This window comes from Leguminivora glycinivorella, chromosome 24 (assembly GCF_023078275.1).
Source record: "Leguminivora glycinivorella isolate SPB_JAAS2020 chromosome 24, LegGlyc_1.1, whole genome shotgun sequence".
In the NCBI taxonomy this organism is placed as follows: domain Eukaryota; kingdom Metazoa; phylum Arthropoda; class Insecta; order Lepidoptera; family Tortricidae; genus Leguminivora; species Leguminivora glycinivorella.
Genome location: NC_062994.1, coordinates 12,682,407 through 12,695,559, shown reverse-complemented (window position 1 = coordinate 12,695,559; position 13,153 = coordinate 12,682,407). Strand labels below are relative to the sequence as shown.

At 40.2% G+C, this 13,153-nt stretch overlaps 1 protein-coding gene across 1 annotated transcript in view; it reads left to right on the top strand.

Annotated features, from left to right (window-relative positions):
* Positions 1-229: 229 nt before the first annotated feature.
* Positions 230-13,153, top strand: part of LOC125238585 (flocculation protein FLO11-like) — a 33,138-nt gene continuing 20,214 nt past the window's right edge. Inside the window, exons 1-11 of the mRNA XM_048145934.1 lie at positions 230-306; positions 1,263-2,222; positions 2,691-3,370; positions 4,168-4,327; positions 6,238-6,386; positions 7,901-7,953; positions 8,952-9,090; positions 9,653-9,773; positions 10,175-10,386; positions 11,581-12,476; positions 12,603-12,883. Coding sequence (XP_048001891.1) covers positions 258-306; positions 1,263-2,222; positions 2,691-3,370; positions 4,168-4,327; positions 6,238-6,386; positions 7,901-7,953; positions 8,952-9,090; positions 9,653-9,773; positions 10,175-10,386; positions 11,581-12,476; positions 12,603-12,883 — 3,700 coding nt within the window. The 5' untranslated portion in view covers positions 230-257. The remainder of the gene's footprint in view (positions 307-1,262; positions 2,223-2,690; positions 3,371-4,167; positions 4,328-6,237; positions 6,387-7,900; positions 7,954-8,951; positions 9,091-9,652; positions 9,774-10,174; positions 10,387-11,580; positions 12,477-12,602; positions 12,884-13,153) is intronic.

Here is a 13,153-nt window from a genome sequence, read left to right as displayed (position 1 = left end):
TAAAACAATCAAAAAAATTTTATTGAAAAAAAAAAAGAAATGCTCAAAAATCTGGTGTTTCGGGTGTCTATGGGCGGCAGTGATCGCTTACCATCAGGCGACCTGTCTGCTCGTTTGCCTCCTATCCCATAAAAAAAAAATCTGTCCACTATGTCGCGGTCGGGGGGCTTTTTCAAAATTTTAATTTTGTGGTCAGGTTATGATTTGATTTGATTGATGTGCAGAGCGAGCGCGGACCAGCGCCGGGCGAGGACCTGATGGTCTGCCGGAACATCGGCGACGACGACTCCTCCGACTCCGACACGGGTACGACACGATCAATACTATACACTATGTAACATAATTGCCGAAGATAAATACGGCTTATACATTACCTTCTATAGTACCTTTAATTTTCATGGTGTTTATTTAAAAAAAAGGAAGTGGTATTCGTAACCGCTATTCGATACCGGTTATGCTCTTAAATGGATCACCAGCATTAATGTTACATCCTGTATTAATGCAAACTAGCCTACAAATAACAATACTACTTGACGTTGACCGGTCTGGCGCAGTCGGTAGTGACCCTGCCTGCTGCGCCGCGGTCCCAGATTCGAATCCCGGTACGGTAAGGGCATTTATTAGTGTGATGAGCACAGATATTTGTTCCTGAGTCATGGATGTTTTCTATGTATATAAGTATTTATATATTATATATATCGTTGTCTGAGTACCCACAACACAAGCCTTCTTGAGCTTAGCGTGGGCCTCAGTCAAACTGTGCCTGTCCTATAATATTTATTTATTTATTTACTTTGAACTAGGGGTGCCTTTCTACCAGAGACGCTCTACGTGGATGTGTTTGATATCCACTAATCGGCTTAGGCTTTCCACCAGCGCTGTGCTATGTAATCCACGTAACGTATCGCTTGTGAAAAGGCACCCTAAAACTACCTGTCTTGATAGCAAATGCCTAGCCTGTTCGATTTATTTGATTTTGAAGTTAAACGACTCATCATTTTTCTTGTAAGTACTTTTTTTTACTTTGCAATATGCCCATTCAATCAAAAATACAATTGATAGATTAACAATGACAAACTTACAGAAACCACATGTTGTTTAATTTATTATTTTTGTAAAGTAATCAGTTTTTCATTTTAAGCATAAGACTTGATACAGAATTTATTCAGTTTTACAGACAGACATTAAAGAATTTTTGATTTGATTAGTAGATTCTTGTGTGAAAATAATGTTTGCAAATCACCCTCTTTACTTCCCCACAGCTCGTGGCGAAGATGACGACGTAGCTATAGTAGAAAAAAGTTTAGTAACAATCGACTTATCAGAAGATAATAAAGAGGAAGATAAAAATAAAGATGCTGCCCTTACTTCTGAATCAGTTGGTCATAAAACGAAAATAAAACATGAAGGAATGGCTGTGGATGTTACTGGTAAAGCGTCTGGTAAGCCTACAGTTAACTTACACAAAGCAAAGACAAATAAAAATGATGAAAAATCTAGTAAAACTAAGAAATCAAAACAAATTGATAAAACTATAGACAAGAATAAAGAGATAGTAGATCTAGATGCACCAGAATTGAATAAAATTGATAAAAGTATCGATAAAGATAAAGAAATAATAGATTTGGACGCACCGAGCCCTGATACTGACGTTTTGGAAGCTTTGAATAAGTTGGACGTTAATAATGTTATAACTACAATCTCGTTTGATAGTGATGAGGATGATGCTAAAAATGATAAAGATAATGATTCTCTAAAGAATGCTAAAACAAATGAAAAAGATCTTGAAGTTCCTGGTGAATTAGCTAGTACACATGAGAAAGGCAATGAATCTCAGAAGAATAAAGCAGAAAAAAGACGTCAAAGGGAATCTAGTGATTCGAGCAATGGGAATTTGGTTATAGATGATGGCATTGACTATGAAAGCAGTGACAATGATTACCCAATACTTAGACGTAAGTCTAGTGATGAAAACACGAAAAAAATTAAATACAACATGTACGATAATAGACGTTTTCACGAATATACTCCAAATGTGTATCGCAATAGAAAGAAAAGAAGAAAAAAAAACGATAAAAGCGTAACAAAGAATATTAAGGAGACGGATAGTGATGTTATAAAAGAAGATACGAATGTGGTTGAAGAAGAGTCTAGTTCTGATGATGGTAGCCGGAGCAATGACAGTTCAGAAGAAAATGATGAAGAAGAAGAGACAAGTATTGGTAAGAAATTTTCTTGTCTTTGTTTTTTTTTTGTCTTAAGGCCTGTCATTAATTTTTAAATTTAACTTCTGCGTACTTCAAATTATGCTGATACAATAATTATGTACTGTGACTTCACGTAGTTAAAATAGCTTTCTGTTTTAATTTCAAGGCTTTAGCGCTGTCTATTTTTAACCCCCGACGCAAAAAATGTAGGGGTGTTATAAGTTTGACGTGTGTGTCTGTCTGTCTGTTTGTCTGGCTGTGTGTGTGCATCCTAGCTCCCGAACGGATGAACCGATTTAGATTTAGTTTTTTTTTGTCTGAAAGTCTTTTGTCGGGAGTGTTCTTAGCCATGTTTCATGCAAATCGGTTCACTATGTCAGCTTTTTTTTTTCTTTTTTTTTGTGGTTAGGTAATAGTCATAATAACTGTAGCAATCTGTACATTTGGTAATTATTTTACTAATCGTATTCTTTCGTCCCACAGATCCGAAGCTGCTAATGTACGCAGTAGTAGTCCTAGAAAGGATCTGTGCCTTACCAACATCTAAACCATCAACAGAAACACTACGATCTCCATCACCAGAGTATCTATCAATAAAAACTGAACAACCATCATCACCTGTGGGACCTACATCACCATCTAATCAACTGTTGTTAAGAATAACCCCATCCCCACCTATTTCATCCCCACTTTTATCTAGATTAACCCCGTCACCACTAGATCCACCTCCAATGGTATCTGAATCTATATCATCCGAAATACCTCCATCATGTCCGTCATTATCTAATCTGCCTAGATTTTCATCTAATACACCTCCCCCCTTAGCTGAAATATCTCCTCCCTTATCTGAAATACCTCCCCCCTTATCTGAAATACCACCCCCATTGAAACCACCTTCACCTCTTATATTTACACCTGAACCTGACTCTTTACTCCATTTCTTCGCTTCAACATTACCCCCAGAGTTCGTTTTCAACAAACATAATTTACCTTTGTTGAGAGAATGCAAGTTCTGTTCCGTGCCTCTGCAAAGAGTAGATGCGGAGAAGGGGAAAATGGGTAACAGAGTGGCGAAGAAGATAGAGTTACCGGATATAGAGGAAGTGCGGAGGAATAACAGGAGCATGCTGACGGCGCAAGTGGCGCCGCGACGGGCGAGGCGGGTAAGTTTTATAACATACTAGCTTTTCTAGCTTCGTACGCGTTAGAAAGAGACAAAAAGTAGCCTATGTCACTCTCCATCCCTCCAACTGTCTCAATTTAAAAAATCACGTCAATTCGTCGCTCCGTTTTGCCGTGTTAGACGGACAAACAAACAGACACATAGACTTACCCATTTATAATATTAATATGGACTAGCTTTTCGCCTCAGGTAATTCTACTCGAAAACAATATTTTCTGACTTTTTAAGTATGAAATAAAGGCATAAAGTTCAATGTGTCAGTGATCGTTTTGACATGCATTTTTTTTTATACTACGTCGGTGGCAAACAAGCATACGGCCCGCCAGATGTAAAGCGGTCACCGTAACCTATGGACGCCTGCAATTCAAACAGTGTCACACGCGCGTTGCTACCCCATTAGAAACTTGTACATTCCCTTTTGCTTTTAAGTATATTGTCTTTTTATGTCAAATACTACAGAAGACAATCATTTATTGTGCCAAATTCGAAATGGATCTAGTAGCTTATGATAACTCTACAAATGTAAATGTTTTTATGCGTATAGAGATCAGACTCTATTTGTGTGTTGGACATTAGAATAATTATATTTTTTTTTTATTTCGAAGCACCTAATCTTTTTGATTATGTTTGTTATTTCCGCTACCCAAAGGTTGTCTGGTAGAGATCGCTCTTAAGCGATAAGACCGCCCGTCGTCTGCCTCTATTTATAATCATTTGTTTTGTCTCCACTGTATCTTTTGCTGAGGTGTGCCAATAAAGAGTATTCTATGTATCTAGAGATCGGACTCGACCCCCTCGCCGTCCAGCGGTTCCGACTCGGACTGGACGCCGGGCGCCGGGCGGGCGCGGCGCGCGGCGTCGGGCGACGCGAGACAACAGACGCCGGACGGGGAGGGCCCCGAGAGACCCTACTCCGATGGATCGAGCTCAGAATCAGGTCAGTTTTTTTCTTAAACAAAGGATACTATAGACTAGACAGCCAGATAATAATACCACTACCGAACGAGATGGTCACATACAAATTATAATAAGAGTGACAGAGAGCAAAATGTTATTTTTTGTCTTTGTCATAGTTTCACTTTTCCGCCGCTGCCACAAACGAGTTTGTGGCAAACGATAAGGACGTGACTTGTCAAGCTTATTATCCGCCCAAATTACGTAGGTTGTGTATGGTAAACTGTCAGCCGTTTTGAAAGTGATTCTTAAATTCGCTCCATTATTCTATATCTGTCCCTTACGGGTGTACCCTTGCGTCAAGTCTATAGTATCCTTCGTCTGAGGTTTTTTTTAAATTATAAACTGGCCAGTGATTGACCTTAGTCGCACCTGATGGAAAGTGACGACAAGGCCGAGGTTGTAGCTCACTGGTTCAGTAATAGCCTATTCACTTTTAACTTGAATTCACCCAGATTGTATTCGCCCGGGAATACAGACGAGGGGAGCATGTTCCATTCCTTAGCAGTTTTATTATAAAGTCGATTTTTCCCGCGGTTTCTAAAAGTAATCTTATATTCAATTTTAGACCCCCATTCCACCCCTTTTTTTAGGGTTCCGTAGTCGACTAGGAACCCTTATAGTGTCTCCATGCCTGTCCGTCCATCCGCGGATAATCTCAGTGACCGTTAGCACTAGAAAGCTGAAATTTGGTACCAATATGTATATCGATCACGCCGACAAAGTGGTAAAATAAAAAGTGGAAACAAATGTTTTATTAGGGTACCATACACGTAAAGTTGGGAGTGATTTTTTTTTCATTTCAACCCTAACGTGTGCTATATTGTTGGATAGCTATTTAAAAATGAATGGGGGTTTACAGAAATAATTTATTGATATTGTTAATATTTTCGGAAATTATCGCTCCAAAAGCAAAAAAATGGTCCAAGAAAAATGTGAAAAAATCACAAAAGTAGGACTTTATAAAGACTTTCTAGGAAAATTATTTAGTACTTGATAGGTTGAACAGTTTTGGAAAAAAATACGGAAAACTACGGAACCCTACACTGAGCGTGGCCCGACACGCTCTTAGCCGTTTTTTTTTAAGAATTCCACAACTTGCACACGCAACAACTTTTGAGTCTCTTAGATCTAGAAAATTTACTTGCTTGTGCCACTATAGCACAGTCTAATAAAGAGTACTATCGTACAATATGGCCACTCCCGCTCCCGCTAAGGGTGTCGCCCACCCCCTCTCGGTTAACTCACAGTTACCGCCTGTCAAAAACGCGACCAGACGACCTGTCATATCTCACTCATCATAGGTGAACGCGTACCATGCTTGTATGAGATAATGACAGGTCGTCTGTTCGCGTTTTTGACAGGCGGTAACTGTGAGGTAACCGAGAGGGGGTGGGCGGCACCCTTAGCGGGGAGCGGGAGTGGCCAATGTGGCCATACTGTACGATATTACGCTGTACGATATAATCTAGCTTTAGATAGGTATTATTTAAGTGCATGCATAGTACTAGACCTAGGTACAATCTGAGATTTGCATATCACTGTGTGACAAGGTAGATTGACTCACTTTATTGTAAACAAACACCTATGTATATCCTATCTTTCGCAAATAAATGACTTATGACTTTAACTATAAAACTCCCGTGAGACTCATACATATTTAAAAATAATTTAAGCGTTACTCACGTATTAAGTCGATATAGCGTTCGACATGTTTCGATCCAATTTCGAGGATCTTTCTCAAGAGTAGCGACCCCGCCTTTACATGTCGAGAGCGCGACGCATACTGCGGGCGCTTGCTCAGTGTTTTTAGATATTACGCTTTATTATACTGTGTAATAGTGACTCCTAGCGACATCTACCTCAAAACTGTGACACTACTTACTATTCCAGAAGGGATGCCCGCAGACGGGTTCGATTCCGACGAGGACCTAATCTCCGTGGTGCGCCGGCGCAACGCCGACGGGTCAGAGTTCCGCAAGCTCAAGTGCCGGCGACGGGTCAACGAGGCTGACCTGAAGAGAGTGCTTGACGACTTGGCCGTGAGTAGAACAGTTATTTCCCCCTCACTAGCTCGGAAACACGTGTTTTGTCCTTTAATACCAGCGGGTAAAAACCCATTTTATCCACTAGTGGGTAAAGTAATTTGACCTTGAATAAAATCAAATTAACTGCTTTAAAATTGATAAAAGTAGGTGAATCTAGTAATAAAGATGATTTACCACCTGTGGAACTACTGGAAGCAGTGATAAACGCATTTTTTGCGTTGTAGTTTCCTCGCTATAGTGAGGGGAAAAGTTTTGTGTTACACTCGGGTGCAAATGTATTTATCTCAACCGAATATTCGGTTCGGTAACAGCTAAACCGAATGCTCGACCGAATATTCGTATTTTTTTTGGTACTACGTCGGTGGCAAACAAGCATACGGCCCGCCTGACGTAAAGCGGTCACCGTAACCTATGGACGCCTGCAACTCAGTGTCACATGCGCGTTGCCACCCAATTAGAAACTTGTACATTCCCTTTTGCTGTGTTAAGTAGGTACACAGCAAAAAGGAGTGTACAAGTTCTAAGGAGGGCTCGGGTTGCCGACGACTCAAAGGACAATAGACGGAACAAGTTAGTTCCGTAAGTCGTAGGTTAAATTTATTATTCTCCACTACCTAGGTTGTCTGGAAGAGATCGCTCTTTAGCGATAAGACCGCCTCTTGTTTTACCTCTTAAGTTGTTGTTTATACTTGCTATGTTGTTTCGTGTATTGAGGTGTGCAATAAAGAGTATTTGTAAGTAAGTAATCATTTATTGTCAGATTGTGCAAATCAGTTTACAGATGTTACAATATTAATAAACAATTATAGCTTGTGTCACAATCAACCGTTTTACGGTATACAATATACATAATTATTCCTATAACTAAATAAAATTTAACTTAAATAATAAAAACAGTCAGGTACATTATTATATAGGAACTACATTATTATTTATTATTTAATATCTCATATCATTATAAATCTATATTACATCAGCTCATTTACATAATAATTAATGTCGAAAATAGTCAGAGTAAGTATACATGCGTGTTAATCAATAAATTGTGTTTCATGAAAGAAGTCCTCGAGGTTATAAAAACATTCGGTTACTAGATAGCTTAAAGAAAAGCATAAAGAGTATTTGTATTGTATTGTCCTCCCGTCATCAGCACACCGCACCCTCGTTGAGCTCTGGCAGCCTTACTCACCGACAAAGTCCGTATTCGGCCCATCTCTAGTTGTGTAAAAGATTTTTTAGTACAGATGGTGTTTTTTTTACGCACTAGTGCGAGAAGTGGTTCATTATATGGCAGGTCGAAACTTCGGAGGTCCATCTGTACTGAAAAACGTCGTTCGATACACATGCGAAAAGGGAATTCGTAACTCGTGTCGATTTAAAACACTCCCTTCGGTCGTGTTTTAATTTATCGCCACGCGTTTCGAACTTCCTCTTTTTCGCACTTGTATCGAAATGTACTATTTTATAAAATTTGTAAACTATAAAGTAACAAAATGTTGTTATTACAGGGTATAGAGGGCGACAAAGATTGCACTCACATTAAATGCACCAGTATGCGGGGGTGAGTACAAATTAATTATTACACACACACATACATACATACATACATACATACATACAGTCGGCAGCAGAACTTACGTAACGGCATGGATTAAATATAACAAGATCATACCAAACCATACATTAAAATGCGACCGCCTAAGAACGCGCTTACACTACACCACACATAGATGGCGCCACAAAAAAAATGTCTTGTAGCTTTCGATTATACTTGTAGACTGATGGCGTTAAGTGTCACTTTTGACATAGATTTACGGCTCGGAATTGACACTTAATGCCAATCTACAAATAATCGGTGGCAACAAGGCATTTTTTTGTGGCGCCATCTATGTGTGGTGGAGTGTAAGCGCGTTCGTAGGCGGTCGCATTTTAATGTATGGGATGGTATGATCTTGTTATATTTAATCTATGGTAACGGGCAAGGTGCTCAAAATGAACTTGACACGATCTTATTTTTAAGACAATAAAAGCGTGTTAGGATCATTATGAACACCTTGCCCGTTACGGAACTTCTGCTGCTGACTGTACAGTCACGCCTGTATCCCGTGAAGGGGTAGGCAGATCACATGAAACTACCCAAGTTCGCCAAGAGTGGCAAATAACGGGTTGACACAAAACGAAACTGTGACATTGCAGTGACAGGTTGCCAGCCTCTCGCCTACGCCACAATTTAACCCATATCCCACAGTCGACTTCTACGACACCCACGGGAAGAAAGGGGGTGGTGAAATTCTTAACCCGTCACTCATTATTTATTGTGACTTTCATTTTTTAATACACCTTGTTTTTTTTTGTTTTGCCTTTAATTCGACGCGTCGTTAGGTTCCTTATCAGGAAAGGAACCACCCGGTATATCACTTTCAGTAATAGTCGCAAAAAAATATCATCGTTTTCAGACATAATCAGTGTGAAAGACCCTTAAGAACAACATTCAAGTTAGTGTCAAGTGATTGATTGACATTCAGTATGGATAAATAAAAAAAAAAGATTATTCTACAGTCCCGCGGCCGCCGTGTTATCTTCAAACTGTGCGAACTGTGCCGCACGCGTCCTATCCGCTCCGCCGATCAGCGGACACGAAGCGAGACTGCAGAGACAGCTCTTACGAAGAGCCGCGAGGATGGCTAGAGTGCCTGTGGTAAGCCTAGTAACTATTGACATAGTAGTATCACTTCTAACAAGACAAACTGCGCGACGCGCGACGTGGGTACTCTCCGCTCCGCCTGTCAGCGGACACGAAGCGAAACTGCAAAATCAGAGCCGCAAGAATGGCTAGAGCGCCTGTGGTAAGCCTAGTAACTATTGACATAGTAGTATCACTTCTAACAAGACATACTGCGCGATGCGCGTCGCGGGTATCGTCCGCTCCGCCAGTCAGCGGACACGAAGCGAAATTGCAAGGATGGCTAGAGCGCCTGTGGTAAGTAACTACTGACATAGTAGTATCACTTCTAACAAATGTGGCAGTCGATGTAGCAGCATGGATGGCAGTAACCGGCAGTACCTGTACGTAGGGTCAGGTGATGGCCAAATGTAAGGGGACAACATAATACCTGAATATAAGAATGGTTAGTGCTAAATTCGTAACGCGTGTCGATTTAAAACACTCCCTTCGGTCGTGTTTTAATTTATCGCCACTCGTTTCGAACTTCCTTTTTTTTGCATTTGTACTCGTATCGTAATGTACTATTATATTTCAGCCAACTCCTACCACATCGACTGCCACCACCGCCGTGCCTGCCATCGTGGTCGCCACCGCCTCCACGACCGCCCATACAGAAGTCACCACCAAGGCCTCAGAGATGAAACCGAGATCCAAAAGTAACTGCCACTTTTTATTCACCTTTGTGCCAGCAGAGTTAGCACGAGATAGACTACCCGTTAAGGTGGAGCGAAAAAACACTTTTCTTAAATTAGCAAACCTAATAGTTATCAATCAGTGACCCTTAGTCTATGAACTTGTTCTAACCTAACCTAAACCTACCTTTCTAACAGCGAATCGGTTCTGGGTAATGTCATTTTTGGGGCAAAATTTAAATTATGCCAAATGATCGTTAGGCCAAAAGAGCGTTAGGCATTTCATAATTCGGCCAAATGAGTTAGGCCAAGTGATTTTCGAACAAACGTCATTAGGAATGTAGAGGTAGTCCCCGTACATACATACATAAATACAATAAATAAAAAATAAATATGTAATGAATATGACTGAACCTATTTTCCAGAGAGCAAAAAGCGCCCCCACTCCCCCTCCCGCCCGCGCGCGCCCCCCTTCCCCGTGGACGCGGAAGCCGCGGCGCGCGAGTGGCTGCGCCAGAAGAACATCGCCGCCGAGAAGTTCGGCGTCAAACCCAGGAGCTACAAGAAGGTCGCTCCTGTGGTTCAAGACAGCGCACCAGCCACTATACAACCTATAACTGAAGCTAACAATGATACGGTAAATATTTCTTGGTTTTTATACTATAACTAAGCTAGGACGTGTATTAAGAGTGGCACAGAAGAATATAGTCGCTGAGAAGTTCGGCATCAAACCAAGAAGTTACAAGAAGATCGCTCCTGTGGTTCAAGACAGCGCACCAGCCACTATACAACCTATAACTGAAGTAGAGATGGGCCGAATATAGACTTTGCCGAATATGAATATTCGGCCGTTCAGCTCTTACCGAACCGAACATTCGGCCGGATATTCGGTTACGCCATATTTTTAAAGCGGATGTTAAGATTAAAACTAGGTGTTAAATTATTGATAATGGTTAGAATAGAATAGAATAGAATAGAAGAAACTTTATTCAAAAACGCTTAATTTAAACTTAACTAATAACACTAACATAATAAATATTATTGTATTAAAGCGTAACTGAAAAGGTCTCCACTCAGCTTCATGCCAAGGGACCCTGGAGGACCCTGACGCTGGTCTTCCGTGGAGACCCTTCCGAGAGAGCGCAGCTACAAAATATACAAAACAAATCATTTTATAGTTTTTGTATCTATATTTATATAAATTTGAATATAATTATAATTTTAATAATATTTTATGCTATGAACTATTCACCTGTAATAGTCATACTCAATTTTTACAAAATAAGTATAAGTAGGTTACATATAAGTATGTTACTACACTACAACTATGTTCTTAATTATGATTTAGTGGATAACTAAAACTTAGTTAAAACAACTCTGAACTCTTCTCAACTCTTAAACTAGGGTTTTTGAACTTTTTTTACAAAACAATTGTATTTATATTTTGTCGCATAGACAATTATATCTTTTTAGTAGTTCCTTAGAAAGCTACTAAAATAGGAGCTTATTATCCAATGGAATACGTAGGATCTTCATTAGTTATTTACTTTCTTTAGTAAATATTCGGCAATGCAACCGAATTATTCAGCCGAAGACGAACATTTAAAAACTTGCCGAATATGCCGAATACCGAATATTTACCGAATATTCGGCCCATCTCTAAACTGAAGCTATCGGCAACACTTTATTATATATTTGTTTATCCTCTAATACAATCATTAAATCGAGCTAAAACTTTACTCACTTATTCAGGTTCTGGTATCCTCTAATTGAATTTGAGTGTGATGAATGCTTATACGTCTATTGATAAATGCTTCTCAATATCTTTCAGGCACCAAAACCACCGCTGAAACAAAACGAGTTCACAATACTACTGACCAACCAAATGGGGGGCGCCACCGTCATGCCACTAACCGAGGCGAACCTCTCCAAGGCCGGCCTCGACTCCACCTCGGCCTTCAAACCCTCCACCAGCACCGCCCCTACACTCTTCAACCCTTCCGCAGTCGCTAACATTAATAAAAAACTAGGCGCATTAGCTCCTTCGTTAGATTTCGTGCCTATAAAACCTGCCGTAGATAAAATACAGACTACAAATGCTAATGTACACATCCGTACAGTACCATTAATGACTACGACAAAGAATAACGAAGGTTTTCAACCACTTATAACTAATGTGCAATCGCTTGCCTGTCTTCCAAAAACACCTTGCATGGTCGCCCAAGCGCGGAGTATGCCCGACCTGAATGAGTTCACAGTTGTTAATAAAAAGGACACGAATAACACCAAGAGTATTATAATAATACCAGCGCCGAAAAGTCAGAAAAAGCAAGAAGGTAGATGTAAGGATACTGAGAACTTACCGCAGCTGGTAAATGTCGCTGGCGGAGTAAGTTTACCAAGCAAGCAAGGTCAAGCTTTACATTTAGTTGTATCACAGAGTCCACAAAAAAATTCTGTTTTGAATCAACCGAGCACGTCTCAACAAAATACAGTGTTTAAAAATGTTACTAAACACATTTACTATCAACCAAACGTGTCTAAACCGAATGTGTTGAATTATCAACCGAATGCAAGTACGTCTCAAACTACAGTGTTAAATTATCAACAGATTGCAAGTACGTCTCAGAATACAGGGTTAAACTATCAACCGAACACAAGTGTGTCTCAGAATACAGTGTTAAATTATCAACAGAACACAAGTGTGTCTCAGAATACAGTGTTAAACTATCAACCGAATGCAAGTACGTCTCAGAATACAGTGTTAAATTATCAACCAAGTCCAAGTGTGTCTCAAAATACAGTTGTAAACTATCAACCAAATACAAGTGTGTCACAAAATACAGTTTTAAACTATCAATCAAATACAAAAAACACAGTGTTAAACTTCCAACCAAGTATAATAGTATCTGGCAGTATTATCCAAGGGATAGAAGCCAGGCCCAAGACTGCCACATCTCGTCCGTATTTAGTGACATCAGGTCAAAGGCCGCCATTGATCCTGAACTCTGTGTTGGCGGGACAGTCGACTCAACAGTTCAGGTTGTTGAATTCGACGCAGATGTGCGCTGTGCCGCAGGCGTCTACGGTAGTGACGGCGTCGCAACCTAGTATGCTGTTTAGTTCTATGCCAGGTGAGTACTGTCATATGCCACATATACAAAGTATGGTTACCATCACATCTGCAAGGTTAGCACATGATTGGCGCGAGAGTATGGCGCCGCGAGATAGACTACCCGTCCTTATCTCATTAATACAAGTACCTGGGAGACCGAGCTTCGCTCGCTTCTATTTTATTATATCACGTCTTTAGATAAAAAAAAAAACTATAAATACAAAATAAAAACTTTATTTCTGGCCGGGACTCGAAACCCTGACACAAGCGATGTGCCTGCGAATATTAG